The 20,466-nt window shown below is 38.5% G+C and overlaps 1 protein-coding gene across 3 annotated transcripts in view; it reads left to right on the top strand.

The window, feature by feature from the left end:
- CA3H2orf42 (chromosome A3 C2orf42 homolog) overlaps nt 1-20,466 on the top strand; it is a 33,587-nt gene that overhangs the window by 2,250 nt on the left and 10,871 nt on the right. For 2 of the 3 annotated variants that reach the window (XM_003984093.5, XM_045054339.1), the window contains exons 2-6: nt 13,275-13,554; nt 13,932-14,766; nt 15,721-15,831; nt 17,378-17,482; nt 19,369-19,473. In XM_003984093.5, the coding sequence (XP_003984142.3) occupies nt 13,944-14,766; nt 15,721-15,831; nt 17,378-17,482; nt 19,369-19,473 (1,144 nt within the window). In that variant the 5' untranslated portion in view covers nt 13,275-13,554; nt 13,932-13,943. Of the gene's footprint in view, nt 1-4,168; nt 4,235-13,274; nt 13,555-13,931; nt 14,767-15,720; nt 15,832-17,377; nt 17,483-19,368; nt 19,474-20,466 lie in introns of all 3 variants that reach the window. The other variant, XM_045054338.1, reaches the window with a different exon arrangement.

Genomic DNA, 20,466 nt, shown 5'->3' with positions numbered 1-20,466 from the left:
TTCTTGTGCGGTTCTGGATAACTTTGCATGGAGTACCCCTGTACATGCTTTGTGTACATGTGAGAGTAGAATTCATGAAATCTTAAAAGTGGAATTGCTATGTCCAAATATATGTTTTACATTTATTTTATTTACATCCCTTTAAAGAGGATGTTGCAGGGGCGCCTGGGTGGCTCAGTTGGTTAAGCATCCGACTTCGGCTCAGGTCATGATCTCATGGTCCGTGAGTTCGAGCCCCACGTCGGGCTCTGTGCTGACAGCTTAGAGCCTAGAGCCTATTCTGTGTCTCCCTCTCTCTCTGACCCTCCCTCGTTCATGCTCTGTCTCCCCTGTCTCAAAAATAAATAAACGTTATAAAAAAAAAAAAAGACTAGTCTTTAAAAAAATAAAAAATAAAAAAAATAAAGAGGATGTTGCAGTTTATGTCCCTACCAACAATGTGCAATACCTGCTTCTCCACATCCTCATGAACACAGTAATAACAGTTATCCTTTTTGTCATTTTGCCAAAGTATTGTCTTGTTTTAATTTGCCTCTTGCTCATTGTAAGACATAATTTTGGATGTTTAAAATCACTTTTCTTTTTTGGGGGCGCCTGAGTGGCTTAGTCAGCTAGGCATCCAATTCGATTTGGGCTCAGGTCATGATCTCACAGTTCGGGGGTGTGTCTGGCTTTTTTTACTTAGTATATTTCAAGGTTCATAAAACATGTATCAGAATTTCATTCTCTTTTAGGGCCAAATAATATCCCATTGTGTGGATATGCCACATTTTGTTTATCCATTCGTCAGTTGTTGGATATTTGGATTGATTCCACTTTCTAGCTATTATGAATACTCCTACTGTGAACATACATGTACAAATTTTTGTGTGTTTTCAATTGTCTTGGATATATATTCTCTTGGAAGTCATATGGTAACACTGTTTAACATTTTGAGGAACCACCGACAATCAGTTTTCCAAAATGACTGCCATTTTACAATACCATCAACAATGTGTGAGGGCTCCAGTTATTCAATATCCATGACAATACTTGTTATTGTCTGCCTTTTTTAGTCATTAATGGCTGTATAGTGGCGTCACATTGTGGTTTTGATTTGCAGTTTCCTGATTACATGATGTTGAACATCTTTTCATTTGTTTCTTGGCTATTTATTTTCTTTGGAGAAATATCCATTCAGATCCTTTGTGTGTGTGTGTGTGTGTGTGTGTGTGTGTGTGTGTGTGTGTGTATGTATTTTAAGTTTATTTATTTTGAGAGAGAAAGCAGAAACGGGGGAGGGGCAGAGAGAGGGAGAGAGAGAGAATCCCAAGCAGGATCTGCACTGTCAGCCTGGAGCCCCATGTGGGGCCAGAACTCATGAACCCATGAGATCATGACCTGAGCCAAAGTGAGATGTTTAACTGACTGAGCCACCCAGGCACCCCTATAGATTTTTTTAAAGTTTTATTTATTTATTTTGAGAGAGGGAGAGAGAGAGAATCCCAAGGAGGCTCCCTTTGTTAGCAAAGAGCCTGACACAGGACTCAACCCCACAAACTGTGAGATCATGACCTGAACTGAAATCAAGAGTCGGACATTTAACCAACTAAACCACCCACCCAGGCACCCCTCTTTGCCTGGTTTTATCTTATTATTATAATTTTTATTTTTTTATAGTTTATTTTGAGAGAGCGAGCATGAGTGGTGGAGAGGCAGAGAGAGAGGGATAAAGAGAGAATCTCAAGCAGGCTCCACGCTGTCAGCATGGAGCCAGATGTGGGGCTTGAACTCACGAACCATGAGATCATGAGCTGAAGTCAGACACTAAACTGACTGAACCACCCAAGTGCCCTTTCCTGGTTTTAAATTAGATTATCTGTCTTTTTATTGTTGACTTGTAACAAAAGTCTTGTAATCTATTCTGGACACAAGTCCCTCATCATACATATGACTTGCAAATATTTTCTCTCAGGCTGTGGTTGTCTTTTCACTTTCTTGATGGTGCTGGTTGAAGCACAGATGTTTTTAATTTTGATGAAGTTCAATTTTTCTCTTTTTTTCTTTTGTCATCTATGCTTTTGGTGGCATATCTAAGAAACCATTGCTTTATCCAAGGTCACAAAGATTTACCCTTAAGTTTTCTTCTAAGAGTTTTATAGTTTTAGCTCTTAACATTTATGTCTGTGATCCATTTTGAGTTAAATTTTGTATACAGTGTGAGGTATGGGTCCAACTTAATTTTTTTTTTTTTCCAACTTGATTCTTTTAGAGATGGATATCCACTTGTCCTAGCACCTTTTGTTCATCAGACTATTCTTTCCCCATTAAATGATCTTGGCATCCTTGTCAAAAATCAGTGGAGCATAAATGTGAGAGATTATTTCTGACCTCTTAATTATATGCTTGATTAATTAATTATATGCTGTTGCTCTGTATATCTACCCTCGTGCCAGTGCCTTCTTGTCTTTTTGGCCCTCAGCTTTTTTGAGATATAATTGACATAACATGTAAGTTTAAGTTGTTCAGTATGATTTGATACACTTACACAGTGCAAAATGATTACCACCAAGGCATTAGCTAACACCTCCATCGTGTCATATAATTACCATTTTTGTGTATGATGAGAACGTTTAACATCTCTCTTAGCAGCTTTCAGCTATTAGCTGAAGTATATTAGCAATATAATATACTATTATTAACGATAATCACCATGCTGTACGTTAGATCCCGAGAATTTATTCATCTTATAACTGGAAGTTTGCACCGTTTGACTGATATCTCCCCATTTCTCTCACCCCTCAATCCTTGGCAGTCCATTCCATCCTCTGTTTTATGAGTTTGGCTTTTTAAGATTATACATATAAGTAAAATCATACAGTATTTGTCTTCTCTGTCCACATTGCCTTAATTTGCTTTATAGTAAGTTTTGAAATCAGGAAGTGTGAGGGGCGCCTGGGTGGCTCAGTCGGTTAAGCATCTGACTTCGGCTCAGGTCATGGTCTCACAGTTCATGAGTTCGAGCCCCGCATCAGGTTCTGTGCTGGTGGCTCGGAGACTGGAGCCTGCTTCCGATTCTGTGTCTCCCTCTCTCTCTGCCCCTCCCCTGCTCACTCTCTCTCATTCTCTCTCACAGAAACAAATAAACATTAAAAAAAAAAAAAGAAGAAGAAGAAGTGTGAGTCCTTGTACTGTGTTCTTCTTTCTCAAGATTGTTTTGGCTCTACCAGGTGCCTTGCATTTCTATATAAAATTTAGGACCACCTTGTCAGTTTGCAAAAAAACATCTGAGATTTTGATAGGGATTACGTTGTATCTGTAGATCAGTTGGGGGAGTAGTGCCTTCCTAACAATATTAGTTTTCCAGTCTGCAAGCATGAGATGCTTTTCCGTTTTGCTAGGTCTTTAATTTCTTTCGATGACGTTTGAAGTTTTCAGTGTACAAGCCTTGCACTTCTTTTATTCTTCAAGTTTTTTTTCACCTTTGTACTTAGCTTATGATATATTTTTCCATGCAGAAAATTTTCATTTTTATGTAGTCAAATATAATCAGTATGTATGTATGTATGTATGTATGTATGTATTTATTTTAAGTAAGTTCTACAACCCAATGTGGGGCTTGAACTCATGATGCTGAGATCAAGAGTCGCATTCTCTACTGATTTAGCCAGCCAAACCCCCTCAGTCTAATTTTAGAATGGGTGAGGGGTGCTTGGGTGGCTCAGTCAGGGGAGGGTCTGACTCTTGATCTCAGGGTTGTGAGTTCAAGCCTGGTGTTGGGCGTGGAGCCTACTTTAAAAATTAATAATAAAGTAAAGCGAGCAAAATCTTTGATAGTATTTCCCCAAAGAGATCGATGTGGCTAAAGAAGCATGTAATATGTTGCTCAACATCATTATTCATCAGAGAAATGCAAGTTAAAAGCACAGGGAGGTACCACTTTACACCTACTATAACCAAATGGCCATAATAAGACAAGGGGCTCCAGGGTGGCTCAGTGGGTTAAGCATCAGACTCTTGATTTCAGCTCAGTTCATGACCTCGTGGTTCATGTGAGTAAGCCCCATGTAGGGGTCTGTGCTAAAAGCAAGGAGCCTGCTTAGGATTTTCTCTCTTCCTCTCTTTCTGTCCCTCCCTTGCTCTCTCGCTCTCTCTCAAAATAAATCAATAAACATTTTTTTTTTTAAAGAAGAAGATAATAATACATGTTGGCCAGGAAGAGAAGAGGAGAAGCAGGAACCCTCTTATGTTGCTGGTATGAATATAACAATGCTTTTCAGTTTGGAAAGCAGTTTGGTCATTTCTTAAAAAGTTTAAGTTAAACTATGACCCTGTAATTCTACTTCTAGGTATCTAGATACCCAAGAGAAATGAAGATCCTTGTCTACATGGGGACTTGCATGTTAATGTTCTCAGCAGCATGTTGATAATAGCCACAAATTGGAAACAGAACAGTTATCTGTCTGCTGGTGAATGGATAAGCAAAATGATATATCCATACAATGGAATGCTTTTCAGCAATATAAGCAAATGAATTACTAATACATGCTACAATATGGTTCAACCTTGAAAACAGCATGTTGAATGAAAGAATACAAACACATTAAAATACAAAATCTCACATATTGTATGATTCCATCTATATGAAATGTCCAAAAAATCTAAATCTATAGAGACAATAAGACAGATTAGTGATTGCCTAGGGGTAGGAATGGTAATTGACTGCAAATGTCCAGAGGGGTCTTTTTAGGGTGATAGAAGTGTTCTCAAACTGAACTGTAGTGATGGATGCCTACCTCTGTAAGTATAATGACTGTCATTGAATTGTATACTTAAAATGGATAAATTTTGTGGTCTATAAAATATACCTCAATAAAGAGGTTTCTTAAAAAAACACACAAACACACTAATACAGTCAGGCTTCTGGGGTTTGTGTCATTTAGGCCATGATCATTCTGATATCCTTAAAAAATGTTAAATCCCCTCCCTTTGTCCTACTATGTTAACAGTTCCAACTTTTATACTTGAACATTTTAATCTGCCTTGAATTTATTTGAGTATATAAAGTGAGATAGGATATGTTTAATGATAATTTTTGCCCCTAAATTTTGCTTTTATATTGTATAATTGTAGGAGACTTTTTTTAAGTTAAAAAAAAAGAAATTTTAGGAAATTATTTTATTGTATATGTATATTGTGTATATATGTTTCCTTCCTTCTCCTGATATGTTGACAGCATATCATACTTGGCTGTTCTATACCTTGCTTTTCTTTTTTTTTTTTTTTATTAAAAAAATTTTTTTTAATGTTTATTTATTTTTGAGACGGAGAGAGACAGAGCATGAACAGGGGAGGGGCAGAGAGAGGGGGAGACACAGAATCTGAAACAGGCTCCAGGCTCTGAGCTGTCAGCACAGAGCCCAACGTGGGGCTCGAACTCACGGACTGTGAGATCATGACCTAAGCCGAAGTCGGACGCTTAACTGACCAAGCCACCCAGGCACCCCTATACCTTGCCTTTCTACATGTCTTAAAGATCTGAAAAATCAACACATAAGAAACTTCCTCAGTCTTTATTTATTTATTTATTTATTTATTTATTTATTTATTAAAAAAAATTTTTTTTTAATTAATGTTTTTTATTTATTTTTGAGACAGAGAGAGACAGAGTGTGGGCGGGGGGTGGGGGCGGGAGGCCGAGAGAGAGGGAGACACAGAATCCGAAGCAGGCTCCAGGCTCCAAGCTGACAGCCCAGAGCCCGATGCGGGGCTCGACCCATGAACCATGAGATCATGACCTGAGCCGAAGTCGATGCTTAACCGACTGAGCCACCCAGGCGCCCCCCTCAGTCTTTATTTAAATAAATGTAGAATATTTTATATTTTGGAAAGTATTCCAATTATATGGATATACCATAATTCAACCACTTCCTTCTTTTTTTTCTTAAAATTTTTTAATTTTTATTTTTTGAGAGAGAGAGAGAGACAGAGCATGAGTCGGGGAGGGGCAGAGAGAGGGAGACATAGAATATGAAGCAGGCTCCAGGCTCTGAGCTGTCAGCACAGAGCCTGACGCAGGGCTCGAACTCACAAACTGTGAGATCATGACCTGAGCCAAAATCTGACGCTTAACCAACTGAGCCACCCAGGCGCCCCCAACTAGTTCCTTCTTGGTGGGCGTTAGGTTGTTTCTGTTTTGCTGTTACAAAAGTGCTTTAGTGAATAACCTTATATATCCCACATGTCATATGTGGGAGAATATCTGTAAGATAAATTCTAATTAGTGCAATTACTGTGTCAAAAGAAATATGCAGAGGGGCGCCTGGGTGGCTCAGTCAGTTAAACCTCCAACTCTTTTTTTTTTTTAATTTTATTTTATTTTTGAGAGAGAGACAGACAGAGTATGAGTGGTGGAGGGGCAGAGAGAGAGGGAGACACAGAATGCAAAGCAGGCCTCAGGCTCCAAGCCATCAGCACAGAGCCCCACGCCGGGCTCGATCTCACCAACTGTGAGATCATGACCTGAGCTGAAGTTGGACCCTCAACCAACTGAGCCACCCAGGTGCCCCAAGCCTCAAACTCTTGATTTCACTTCAGGTCATGATTTCATAGGTTTGTGAATTGAAGTCCCATGGCAGGCTTTGCACTAATAGTATGGAGCCTGCTTGGGATTCTCTCTCTCACCTCTCTCTGCCCCTCCCCTGCTTGTTCACACACATACTCTCTCTCTCTCTCTCAATAAATAAATAAATTTTTTTAATTAAAAAAAAAAAGTAAGGGCACCTGAATGGCTCAGTTGGTTAAACATCCAACTTTGGCTCAGGTTATGATCTCACAGTTTGTGAGTTCAAGCCCCGTGTTGGGCTCTCTGCTGTCAGCACAGAGCCCATTTCAGATCCCCCATCCTTCTCTCTCTCTGCCCCTCCCCTGCTTGCATATTCTCTTTCTCAAAAATAAACATTAAAAAAAAGTAATAATAAAATAAGATAATTTTTAAATATGCAGAGAAAACATCAGATTACTCCAAATTAAGGGACACTCTATAAAATACCTGACTCTTCAGAATTACCGAGATTATGAACAACCAGGAAAGACAAAACTACAGCTCCAAGAAGACTAAGAAGACATGACAAATGCAGTGTGGTATTTTGGATTGGAACAGAAAAAAGGAGAAAGTCTAGTTTAGTTAATAGTAATGTACTAATGTTGGCTTCTTAGTTTTGACAAATGCCCTGTGGTAATAATATATAATGTTAACATTGGGGGAAACTGAGTGAAAGGTATCTGGGAACTCTCTATTTTATCTTTGCAACTTCTCTGAAAGTGTGAAATTATTCTAAAATAAAAAGTTTATTGTTGGGGTGCCTGGCTGGCTCAGTCAGTAGACCATGCGACTCTTGATCTCAGAGTTCTAAGTTTGAGCCCCATGTTGGGTGTAGAGATCACTTTAAATTAAATTAAAAAAGAATATTTAAAAAAATCTTAAAAAAAAATTATTCTTAAATAAGTGCCATTAGGAGGTTCCTGCATGGCTCAGTCAGTTGAGCATCCAACTCTTGTTTTCAGCTCAGGTCATGACCTCACAGTTTCTGAGTTTGAGCCCTACATGGGGCTGTGCATTGACAGTGCAGAGCCTGCTTGGGACTCTCTCTCTCTCTCCCTCTCTCTCTCTTCCTCTCCTCCTTGTGCTCTCTCTCTCAAATAAACTTAAAAAAAAAAAAGTGCCATTAGTGGAAAAACTGGTGAATCCTAATAAAGTCTGTATGTAGTAGAGTTGATAGTATTGTACCAATGTTAAAACCTTAGTGTTGACAAATCTCTCATGATTCGATAAGATGTTAACACTTGGGGAGGCTGGGTGGGTATACAGGAATCTCTCCGATCTTTTTTATCTTTTCTTTACATCTAAAGTTATTCCCAAATTAAAAGTTATTTTTAAAGAAGTGTGCATTTTTTTATTTTGAAAGATACTAACAAATTGCCCTCTTCAGAGAATAACCCAAAAGTAAAATAAAAAATAAAAGGAGAGTGGAATTCCTATGATGATGCTAAAACTACAGCACCTTAAGGCTTCACCATGTATAATTGGCAAACCAGTTCCTCCCTTAATGAACAAAGTTATTTTTTTCCCATTTAAATGATATGTTAAGTCATCATCATCAATGTAATTGGGAAATTGATTAATTCCGGGGGTGACTGGGTGGCTCATTGGTTGGATGTCCAACTCTTGACTTTGGCTCAGATCATGATCTCACAGTTTGTGAGTTCAAGCCCTGAGTGAGGCCCCAAGCTGACAGCATGAAGCCTACTTGGGATTCTCCCTCTCTCTCTGTCTCTCTCTCTGTCTCTCTCTCTCTCTCTCTCTCCCCCCCCTCCCCTGCTCATGTATGTGCACAGGAATGCCTGCTTCTCTTTCCAAAATAAATAAATTTTAAAAAGTAAAAAGAATTCTTTAAAAATAGAAATAAATTTTTATTAAGCTCTTTCATATATATTTTTATTTATACATATATTTATATATAATATATATTTATTGTTTATATTTATATAAATGTATATAAATATATAGTCGTATATTATATTTTATATATTCTATATTTTAATGTATTTATATATTAATATATGTTAATATGTAAATAATTATATTGATATTAATATATTGTATATATGTTTGTATATATTTATATTTTATATATTATATATTATATTATATATTTATATATTTTTATATGTTTATATTTTATTTATATATACATATATATTTTTTATTTTGCAAATGAAAGCCAACCTGAAACTCAGAAGTTAAACTTGGTCAAAGAAATAACCGGTGGTAAAGAGCAAACTAAATATTCTATCTTTTGACTTTGGAGCAACATTCTCTCTTAAGAACCCACGTGTGGCTGAATGAAAATACCTGCTAAAGAAGTTTATTGGCCTAGAAAGGAAATGCTGTGTAAACAAACTAATGTCTCTGGATTAGGGTTTTGTTTTTTTAAAGCTTAGTTATTTATTTATTTAAACTTTTTTTTTTAAATTTATTGTCAAGTTAGCTAACATACAGTGTAGTATTGGCTTCAGGAGCAGATTCCTGTGATTCATCACTTACATACAACACCCAGTGCTCACCCTAACAAAGTGCCCTCCTCAATGCCCATCACCCATTATCCCCACTCTCCCAGTCGTCCGCCCCCAATTAACCCTCAGTTTGTTCTCTGTATTTAAGAGTCTGTTATGGTTTGCCTCCCTCTCTGTTTGTATCTTATTTTTCCTTCCCTTCCCCTATGGTCATTTGTTAAGTTTCTCAAATTCCACATATGAGTGAAATCATATGGTATCTGTCTTTCTCTGACTGACTTCATTTTGCTTAGTATAACACCCTCCAGTTCCATCCTTGTAGTTGCAAATGGCAAGATTTCATTCTTTTTCATCACCGAGTAGTGTTCCATTGTATATGTATATGTATGTGTGTGTACACACACACACACACACACACACACACACACACACACCACACCACATCTTCTTTATCCATTCATCAGTTGATGGACATTTGGGCTCTTTCCATATGTTAGCTATTGTTGATAGCACTGCTATTAACATTGGGGTGCATATGTTTCTTCATATCAACACTCCTGTATCCTTTGGATAAATTCCTAGTAGTGCTATTGCTGGGTATAGGGTAATTCTGTTTTTACTTTTTTGAGGAACCTCCATGCTGTTGTCCAGAGTGGCTGCACCAGTTTGCATTCCCACCAACAGTGCAAGAGGGTTCCCCTTTTTAAAGTTTATTTATTTATCTTGAGAGAGGCGGGGGGAGAGGCAGAGAGAGGGAGACGGACAGAATCCCAAGCAGGTTCCATACTGGCAGCACAGAGCCCAGTGCAGGCTCACCATGAGATCATGGCCTCAACCAAAACCAAGAGTCAGATGCTTAACTGACTGAGCCACCCAGGTGCCCCACTTATTTATTTTGAGAGAGAAAGAGAGAGCATGTGTGGGGGGAGGGGAACAGACAGAGGGAAAGAGAGAATTCCAAGCAGGCTCATGCTGTCAGCATGGAGCCTGATGCAGGGCTTGATCCCACGAACTGTGAGACCATGACCTGAGCCGATATCGAGAGTCAGACACTTAACAGACTGAGCCACCCTGGCTCTCCTAGATTAGGGGTGTTTAATGGGTGACTTAGCCTCCCAGAGGACATTCAGCAATATCTGGAAACTGTTTGTTTGTTTGTTTGTTTGTTTGTTTGTTTAACACATAGGGAGGAAGAGTTGACTGCTATTGGCATCTAGTGGGTAGAGACCCTGGATACTACCAAACATTCTACAATGTATAGAACTCTTCCCTACAACAAAGAATTTCAGCCCTAAATGTCAGTAGTGCCAAGGTGGAAAACTGCAATAGATTATATTTCACAAAGCTTTATTCACTTAGTGGATACATCACAACACATATTACAGTTGGGCCATTAATTTATAGCACTAATGAAAACGTGGGCATTCTTAGACTTTCCTTATTTGTACTTTACAATTTGTTGATTAGCAAATAGACTATAGAAAATGTGGAAGGAAAATACTTCATCAACATCATCCTTTGGGGTCAGGGGGCAAGAGCAATAGTAACAGCCAGTTTCAACATCACAAGCAGATTGCCTTAAAAATATATATTGAAATTTGGGGCACCGGGCTAGATCAGTCTGTAGAGCACATGACTCTTGATCTCAGGGTTGTGAGTTCAAGCCCCACGTTAGGTGTAGAGATTACTTAAAGGGGTACCTGGGTGGCTGAGTCAGTTAAGTGTCCAACTCTTGATTTCTGCTCAGGTCATGATCTCACCATTCGTGAGTTCGAGCCCTGTATCAGCCTACAAGCTGAATGTGGGGCTTGCTTGGGATTCTCTCTCTCTGCCCCTCCCCTCCCCCTGGGCAAACTTTAAAAAAGATTTTTTAAAATATTTTTCTTAAGTTTATTTTTGAGAGAGAGAGTGTTGAGGGACAGAGAGAAAGAGAATCCCAAGCAGGCTCTGCACTGTCAGCATAGAGTCTGAGGCAGGGCTCAAACCCACAAACCATGAGATCATGACCAGAGCTGAGATCAAGAGTCAGACACTCAACCAACTGAGCCACAGGCACCCCCCAAAAAAACTTTTTTTTTAAAATGTTTATTTATTTTTGAGAGAGAGAGGGAGAGGGAGCACGTGCACAAGTGGGGAAGAGGCAGGGAGAGAGGGAGACAGAATCTGAACTCTAGGCTCTGAGCTGGCAGCACAGAGCCCAATGCGTGGCTCAAACCCACAGACCGTGAGATCATAACCTGAGCCAAAGTCAGACGCTTAACCAACTGAGCCACCCAGGCGCCTGCCACCCCCCCCATCTTAATAAAATATTTTATTATTTTTTTAACGTTTATTTTTGAGAGACAGAATGCGAGCGAGGGACGGGTAGAGAGAGAAAAGAGGAAGACACAATCCAAAGCTAGCTCCAGGCTCTGAGCTGGACCACAGAGCCTGATGAGGGGCTGGAACCCATAAACCGTGAGGTCATGACCCAAGCCAAAGTCGGACGCTTAACCGACTGAGCCACTCAGGCTCCCCATAAAGTTCAACATTAAGAAAAAAAAAAGATTTTATTGGTTCATGAGTTTGAGACCGTTTTGGACTCTGTGCTGACAGCTCAGAGCCTGGAGCCTGCTTCTGATTCTGTGTCTCCCTCTCTCTCTGCCCCTCCCCCGCTCATGCTCTGTCTCTCAAAAATGAATAAACCTTAAAAAAATTTTTTTAATGTTGAACTTTAATAATATGCATGCTGAATTGATGTCTGCAAACTACTTCGAAATACAGTAAAATATAAGAGGGATTGATGGATGGAGAAAGGAATAAATAGATATGTGATAAAGCAAATATAGTAAAATGTTAATTGTAGAATCTAGTGGGTGGGCATATGGAGGTGCACTGTATAATTCTGTTTTTTTTTATATTTGAAAATTTTCATAATATTAGAGGGGAAATTAAAAGCAGAGATTCACACTCTTCCTAACAGACACTGGAAACCACATTGCTGATTTTGCTGGGTGACCTCAGGCAAGTTACTTTTTATATAAATTTAAAAATTTTTTAAGAAGCGCCTGGGTGGCTCGGTTGGTTAGGCATCTGACTCTTGGTTTCGGCTCAGGTCATGATCTTGTGATTCGTGGGTTCAGGCCCAGCATCGGGCTCTGGGCTGATGGTGCAGAGCCTGCTTGGGATTCTGTCTTCCTCTCTCTCTGCCCTTTCCCTACTTGCTCTCTATCTATCTCTCTGTCAAAAATAAATATATAAACATTAAAAAAATTTTTTTAAGTTTTTTTTAGCATTTTGTTTGTTTGTTTGTTTTTTAAGCTTATTTGAGAGAGAGAGAGAGAGAGTAGGGGAGAGGGGCAGAGGGAGAGAGAGAGAACCCTAAGCAGGCTCTGCGCTGTCAGCTTAGAGCCCAGTGTGGGGCTCAATCCCATGAACTGTGAGATCATGACCTGAGCCAAAACCAAGAGTCAGAGGATCAACCAGCTGAGCCATGTTTTGTTTTGTTTTGTTTTGTTTTTTGTTTTGTTTTGTTTTGTTTTGTTTTGCTTAATCTCTATGCCCAGTGTGGGGCACAAACTCATGACCCCAAGATCAACAATCACATTCTCTATTGACTGAGCCAGCCAGGTGCCTCAAGTTACTTAACTTTTTAATTTTTATGTGAAGAGTGGTGGTTGTTTGGCTCAAATGAGATCCTAGTATTGTGAGGTTCTAATGAAATAATGTGAAAGCGCTTTGACTAGCATAAAGCACTCTAAGATGCAATACATTATTATTAAGAAGGATGAGTATTTGGCCGATTATGTATCATGGCTCTGGGTGTTCTTGACAACTCTCTGTGTAATGAATGACATTAAAACTGTTTTACCGGGGCGCCTGGGTGGCGCAGTCGGTTAAGCGTCCGACTTCAGCCAGGTCACGATCTCGCGGTCCGTGAGTTCGAGCCCCGCGTCGGGCTCTGGGCTGATGGCTCAGAGCCTGGAGCCTGTTTCTGATTCTGTGTCTCCCTCTCTCTCTGCCCCTCCCCCGTTCGTGCTCTGTCTCTCTCTGTCCCAAAAATAAATAAACGTTGAAAAAAAAAAAAAAAACTGTTTTACCTGCTTTAAATTAGAAGTACAAGCCAAGCATTTCCATAAGAATTTCTGTCAAATATTTTTCAAATATCTATGGAAGACTTAGATTCCTATTCTAAGAGAAGAGACTTTTGTATAACTTTAACATTTTTTCTTGTTTTGTAGACTGCCAAGATCTCCACTTAGGGCAGTTGGGAATCTTCGACTCTGGAACACTGGGCAGGAGCTTTGCCATTAGCTGGCCAAGAAAGGGAAGGCAGAATGTCTGCATTGTTACACCATAGAGTTCAAACTTCAAAAGACTTTGGGTTAAACAGTATCATTTACTCTGCAAATGATTGTGTCTTTGCCTGTCTTCTATGATCATCCTAAACTAATGAAACACCTTTCAGGTCTTATGGATTCAGGTTACACTGTATTCTGGATGCTGTGGCAGCTGATACAGGTAGGATAGGCTTGTGTTTTGTGGGAAATGTTGGGAAGGAAAGAACTCATCTCTCCAACTCTCCGGTTCTTATTCAAATTAAACATCTGTGCATGTAAAAATTAGGTTAACTAATCTAGGTTGTTGTAGAAAACAGTGCTGAACCTAGAGAAATGCTTTAGTTGTTAGGTTTTTAAAAATATATAATAATGTGAAAGGCAAAGTTTCCTTTTGCTTGATGGCTTAAGTGAATGTTCTGTTATGAGGGTACAATTTGAAAATGGTAGATTATTTCTTTACATTTTATTTTCTGTACTAAATCTTATAAATGATTTTAACTTGGTGTGTGTGTATGTATGAGTGTGTATTCATGTTGATGGGTTTATTGCTCTTTCTAGGGCCTTTGAAAAATGGAGCCAAACTCTCTGAGGACTAAAGTCCCAGCTTTCTTGTCTGATTTGGGGAAGGCCACATTGAGGGGAATCAGAAAGTGTCCCCGATGCGGCACATACAATGGAACCCGGGGACTGAGTTGTAAGAACAAGACATGTGGAACCATATTCCGCTACGGTGCACGGAAGCAGCCTAGTGTTGAAGCTGTCAAAATCATAACAGGCTCTGATCTGCAGGTTTACTCGGTGCGGCAAAGAGACCGGGGCCCCGATCACCGGTGCTTTGTGGAGCTAGGTGTGTCAGAGACAACAATCCAGACGGTGGATGGGACAATCATCACTCAGCTGAGCTCTGGACGATGTTATGTCCCCTCATGCCTGAAAGCTGCCACCCAGAGCGTTGTGGAGAATCAGTGCCAGCACATCAAGCTGGCAGTGAACTGCCAGGCAGAAGCCACCCCTCTGACTCTGAAAAGCTCAGTCCTGAATGCAATGCAGGCCTCCCCAGAAACCAAGCAGACCATCTGGCAGCTGGCCACAGAGCCCACAGGTCCCCTTGTACAGAGGATTACTAAAAACATTTTGGTGGTGAAATGCAAGGCAAGCCAGAAGCATAGTTTGGGGTATTTGCATACATCCTTTGTGCAGAAAATCAGTGCCAAAAGCTTGCCCGAGCGCCGGTTCTTCTGCTCCTGCCAGGCTCTGAAATCGCATAAGTCGAATGCCTCCAAGGATGAGGTGGCCCAGAGGTGCATTCATTTCTTTGCTTGCATCTGTGCCTTTGCCAGTGACGAGACATTGGCTCAGGAATTCTCAGACTTCCTAAATTTTGATTCCAGCGGTAGGTGGTGTGTTGACACAGTTACTCTGTTTTTCTAAAATGGCAATGAAAGAGTTCCCTGATGGCATTTGGAGATTGTCCTAGCAACCTTCAGAAGCAGTTGCTAGATAATTCAAACAAAAAGCATTCCTTCTTTTAATCCCAGTAAGCACACTTGCATAAAGTTGGTTGGTTGGTTGGTTGGTTCGTCGATTGAAATTAATGATCAAGAGACTTGGGCATTTTCACTGAGACAATGAATCTAGCAAAAGTTAACTTTGCTTTGCTTTTTTGTTGTTTTTTTTTAACTCTTTCATAGATGCCCTATATTAATAAAAACAAAGAGCAAACAAACAAACACTTTTGTTTTGGCTTGCTTGCTTGTTTCTCATCTTTGAAGATGAGGAAAACTAACACCTTGCTCAAAAGACATTTAAAGACTACATCATCTTTTGTTGTGGTTTTTAACATAGTTTTATCTTATAGATGCTTTTTATTTTCATTTCTTAATGATCTTTAGTTGGCAGTAACTCCCAACTTTTTAGTATTATTTCTCTGTAGAGTCTTTTATCATGTTAATGGTCCATGAACAAAAACCTATGTGTTGGGGAGTTCTTTAAAGGGAATTATGTTAGGGGTGGGGTGGCTCAGTCAATTGTGCATCCAACGACTCTTGATTTCAGCTCAGGCTGTGATCTCATGGTCATGAGATTGAGATCCAAGTTGGGCTCAATGCTGAGCATGGAGCCTGCTTAAGATTCTCTCCCTCTCCCTATGGCCCTCCCCTGCTCATGCGTGTGCTCTCTAAATAAATAAATAAATAAATAAATAAATAAATAAATAAATAAATAGGAATTTATTTTAAAGCAGGCAATCACTCCATAATTTGTGTTTTATAAATTAATTTTTCTCTAGGTAGGGTCCCATACTTACTCTTGGATGGTATTAATAACTAAGAAATGTGTTATATTTTAGGTCTTAAAGAGGTTATTGTGCCCCAGTTAGGTTGCCATTCAGAATCGACAGTATCAGCTTGTGAGTCTACTGCCTCTAAGCCAAAGAAGAGGAAAAAAGAGGAAGTACCTGGTGAGCAGCTGTTTCATTTGTTTGGTGGTGTTGTCTTTAGAGATTGTTTTACTGTATTTTATGTATTTCACTCAATCTTAGCAAATGCAGAAATAATGTTTGTTATGTTTTTTTCCTGAAAAAAGTTTTATCCCTCATTGATAATTCTTTGTGAAATTGAGCTAAGAGTTGGTTCTTTTGGCTGAGTATAAGATCCAAACAGATTCTCCTTTTATTATTGTATATTTTATTTATCCCTTAAATATTTGGGCCAGTTTTACACCTTAATTTGCCATAGGATAGTGTTATGAAGTTTTCATCCATACAGCATTTTTAAAAATTTGTGACAATGGTTAATTATATCTTCTGCACTAATTTAAGAGTATAGTTTCTTATCTGTATTTTCAACATGTGGCATCATATATATATTTTTCTTTTTTAATGTAAATGTACCAGTGGCAATTAAGGAGTCATATAAATCAATATGAAAATAGTGAAGTGCTTTTGTAAATAAGTGTTGCAAGTCCTAGACTCTAAGCAAAAGAAAAATACTACCAGTCTACACATGTAAGTAGGAACATTTTTGTGGTGAGAGGGAGTATTTTTGGAAGTGGGTCAAATGGTCATGCACAGGAGTTTTGATGCTGGGATGTTGGAGAAAGATGGAGAAAAAAGTGACATGGGCATTTCTGTTTTTGAGAAGTAATTCTGGCAGCAATATAGAGCAGAGACTGTTGTTAAATGTTTATTTATTGGTCTTTCCCAAGAAAACCTGAAAGCAAAAAAAAAAAAAAAGTTCTTATCCTTTGACTCAGTAGTCCTGATTCTGAGGAAATAATCCTTGATACAGGAAAAACATTTTGTCCACAGATGTTAACTTTACAATTATTTATAATATTGAAAAATTAAAAACAAATAAGGGCCAACCGCTAGGGGTAGTTAAATAAACCATAATAAATTAACTTGATAGAATATTAGGCAGCCATTAAAAATTATTATAAAGAAGTATAAAGAAATGTTTAGATAACTCAGGTAAAATACAGAATGCTCAGTAAAATTTGATTTTCATACAAACAATAATTTTTAGTATAAGTATGTCCCATGCAATATTTGGAACATACCTATATTAAAAAGCCATTTATTTGAAATTTAAATTTTTTTTTTTTTTTTTTTTTTTTTTTTGCTAAATTTGGTGATCCTGGGATAATCACAGTTACTTAAAATCACTAAACCAGCAAAATCAGCTACACACACACACACACACAATTTTTCTGGTAGTTCACCAGAAAATTGATAGTGATTGAGAAGTGGGAACAGTGGGTGAATTTTTTTTCTTCTTTTCACTTCTAGGTCCCACACCCACATCCCAATTTCCAGTAAAGAGCATATAAAACTTAAAATGTTATGTATTAATGCTAATGTTAATTCCTTCTAGAAGCTGAAGCTAACTTAGACCTTAGCAAAGACATTTTATGTTTTAGACTCTTGAGAAATTAATATTGAATTGATTTATATTCTGCAGACATATTATTAAATTATTAAATCACTATAATGATGTGTGGTTTAGGTGCACAGACGAACAGTTCACTGCTGCCTCAGGATGCAGTGAGCAGTAATCTAAGGAAAAGTGGCCTGAAAAAACCTGTGGTTGCTTCTTCATTAAAAAGGCAGGGTAAGTTTCCCTTAGCCAGGGTAGGCTAAAGAGGTGGGAAATCATCCTAAAGAAGCCCAAAGCAATATAATCAAAAGAAATGTTGCATGTTATCCCCCAAAGAGTGGTAAGATAAACACTAGCAGGCACTGAGGCTGAGATCTATTCTGTTCCACTGGTTTCAAATCATACCCAGACCCAAATCGTGTCTTTTTAATGACAAACGCAGCAAAGATTCCTTCATGTTTTGGCAGCACATGTTCTATAAGATATTTTCCTTTTGTTGCCTGTCACCCACATGCAGTTGGTGTGGAGCCTCAAACTTGAAGAAATATATTTTATAATTCTGCAGGGATAAATATTCGCTGAGAAAGGCAAATATAATCTGTTTTCCCAAGTTGAAGTTTGGGGCACCTGGCTGGCTCAGCCAGTAGATCATGTGACTCTTGATCTCAGGGTCGTGAGTTCAAGCCTCATGTTGGGCATAGAGATTACTTAATCAATCAATCAATCAATTAAAAGTCAACATGCGTTAAAAAAAAAAAAATGGGGGCGCCTGGGTGGCGCAGTCGGTTAATCGTCCGACTTCAGCCAGGTCACGATCTCGCGGTCCGTGAGTTTGAGCCCCGCGTCAGGCTCTGGGCTGATGGCTCGGAGCCTGGAGCCTGTTTCTGATTCTGTGTCTCCCTCTCTCTCTGCCCCTCCCCCGTTCATGCTCTGTCTCTCTCTGTCCCAAAAATAAATAAAAAACGTTGAAAAAAAAAATTAAAAAAAAAAAATGAAGTTTGAAAACATACCTAAAAGCAGTAGCATGGTTATCTTTCTGAACTAATGAGACAAAATAATTTGAATATAGCCTATATATTTACTTTTCTATTCAGCATAATTAGGCCCATACATTTGGGGATCAACATTTTCTTAACTCTCATATATTATGGCTGAGTGATTAAAAACTAGATATCATCCCTACACTCATACTGTGGTTTTAAAGACAAGATCAGTACATAAATAGCATATAATACAAAACCAAATCTTAATTAACCAATTAACTAAGAACTGACATATTCCAGGAATAAATGTTTTTGGAAGATCAAGAAGTAAACAAATCAAAAATATCAGGTAGAAGATTTTTAATAGATTTTCATCACTTCCTTTGGTACAAAGGAAAAATAAAATAAAATAGATTTTCATCCAAATTATCACTAAATACATTTACCTAATGAGAATTTTAGTTTCAAATGAATAGTAGTTGTGGCATCCTTATCTCCTGATTTATAGATCTCTAAAGCAACCATTATACAAGGCCATTCTTAAGTTTGCAGTTTCTTTTTTTCAAAGATTTTATTTTTAAGTAATCTCTGCACCCAATGTAAAGATAGAACTCATGACCCCAAGGTCAAGAGTCACATGTTCCACTGACTGAGCCAGCGAGGCTCTCCTCCAAATTGCAGTTTAATGTTGAAAGGCTGCAAACCTTCTGTGGTTAATAATCACAACTTTTCAATTTTTTTCTAGATGGATTCTTTTTTTTTTTTTTAAGTTTATTTATCTATTTTGAGAGAGAAAGTGAGCAGGGGGGGGGCAGAGAGAGAATCCAAGCAGGCACTGTACAGTCAGCACAGAGCTCGGTGCTAGGCTTGAACTCACAAACCATGAAATCATGACCTGAGCCCAAACCAAGAGTCAGACGCTCAACCAGCTGAGCAACCCAGCACCCCTCTAGATGGATTCTTAAAAAAAAAAATCCTAGAATTTTCCATTTCATTTAATGTATCTAATTTCTTTAAATTTCAGCTTGTTGCTCTTTTCTGTACAAAATCCGCAGCTTTTTCAGACTTCAGTTAACTGTTGTTTTTGCAAAAAAACCCATAAAAATTACTGAAAAGTTTTTTGTTTGTTTTTCCTAGCCTGTGGTCAGCTGTTAGATGAGGCTCAAGTGACCCTGTCCTTCCAAGACTGGCTGGCCAGTGTCACGGAACGCATCCATCAAACCATGCACTATCAGTTTGATGGTAAGTATTGGTCGCCCAACTTAGCTATCGCTGAAAGTAGAAGAATTAAAGTAATTGTGTTGTAGTTCTATTCTGGTTTTTTTGACTTAAGTTTTTGTTTTAATTCCAATATAGTTAGCATTCAGTGTTATATTAGTTTCAGGTATACGATATAGTGATTCCATAATCCCACACATCATCTGGTGTTCATCACTACAAGTGCATTCCTTAATCCCCATCACATATTTCACCAATCCCCCGACTCTCCTCCCCTCTGGTAACCATCAGTTTGTTCTCTGTAGTTAAGAGTCTGTTTCTTGATTTCTCTCTCTCTCTCTCTCTGTCTCTTCTTTTCCTTTGTTTTGTTTCTTAAATTCCACATTAGAGTGAAATCATATGATATTTGTCTTTCTCTGACTGACTTATTTCACCTATCATTATACTCTCTGGCTCTATCCATGTTGTTGCAAATGGTAGTTCTGTTCTGTTTTGATAGGAAAAGTAATTAGGCTTCAGTCCAGCGTGCATTAGGCCACAAGAAAGTAGAGATTTAAATGAAATAAAGGAATAATCACATCATTAAAACACAGGACTAGCAGAATGAATTTAGAGATGGAGGAGCGCAAATAGTAAATAATAAGTAAAGGTAGATGGCCTTGGTCTTAGGGTATGCCTGTCTGTGCACACATGTATATGGACGTGTGTTAGGTGAGAGAGATGCCAAAGCCTTAGAAGATCATTCTAACTCTCAAACTTAAAATCAGAGCAAGGGAGGAAAACGTTTAGAGAAAAATCTAAATATGTGAGACTAAGATAGTTATATAAAATTACATAGACATATTAAGGAAGATTGGAGAATACAGGCTGAATTTGGGTTGATTGTGATAACTTCATGGGACCTCAACAATTTCAGAGGTGGACCAGCCAACCAGTCCTGGCCCATAGCTAAAAACATCCTTGATGGCTAGTTTTCCAGGCTTTGTCCAGTAGTGAGGAGCTCACCACTTTTTCAGG

The sequence above is a fragment of the Felis catus genome, chromosome A3, assembly GCF_018350175.1.
Source record: "Felis catus isolate Fca126 chromosome A3, F.catus_Fca126_mat1.0, whole genome shotgun sequence".
NCBI lineage: Eukaryota > Metazoa > Chordata > Mammalia > Carnivora > Felidae > Felis > Felis catus.
The sequence above is the reverse complement of the archived record's forward strand: the minus strand, read 5'-3'. Positions and strand labels throughout refer to the sequence as shown.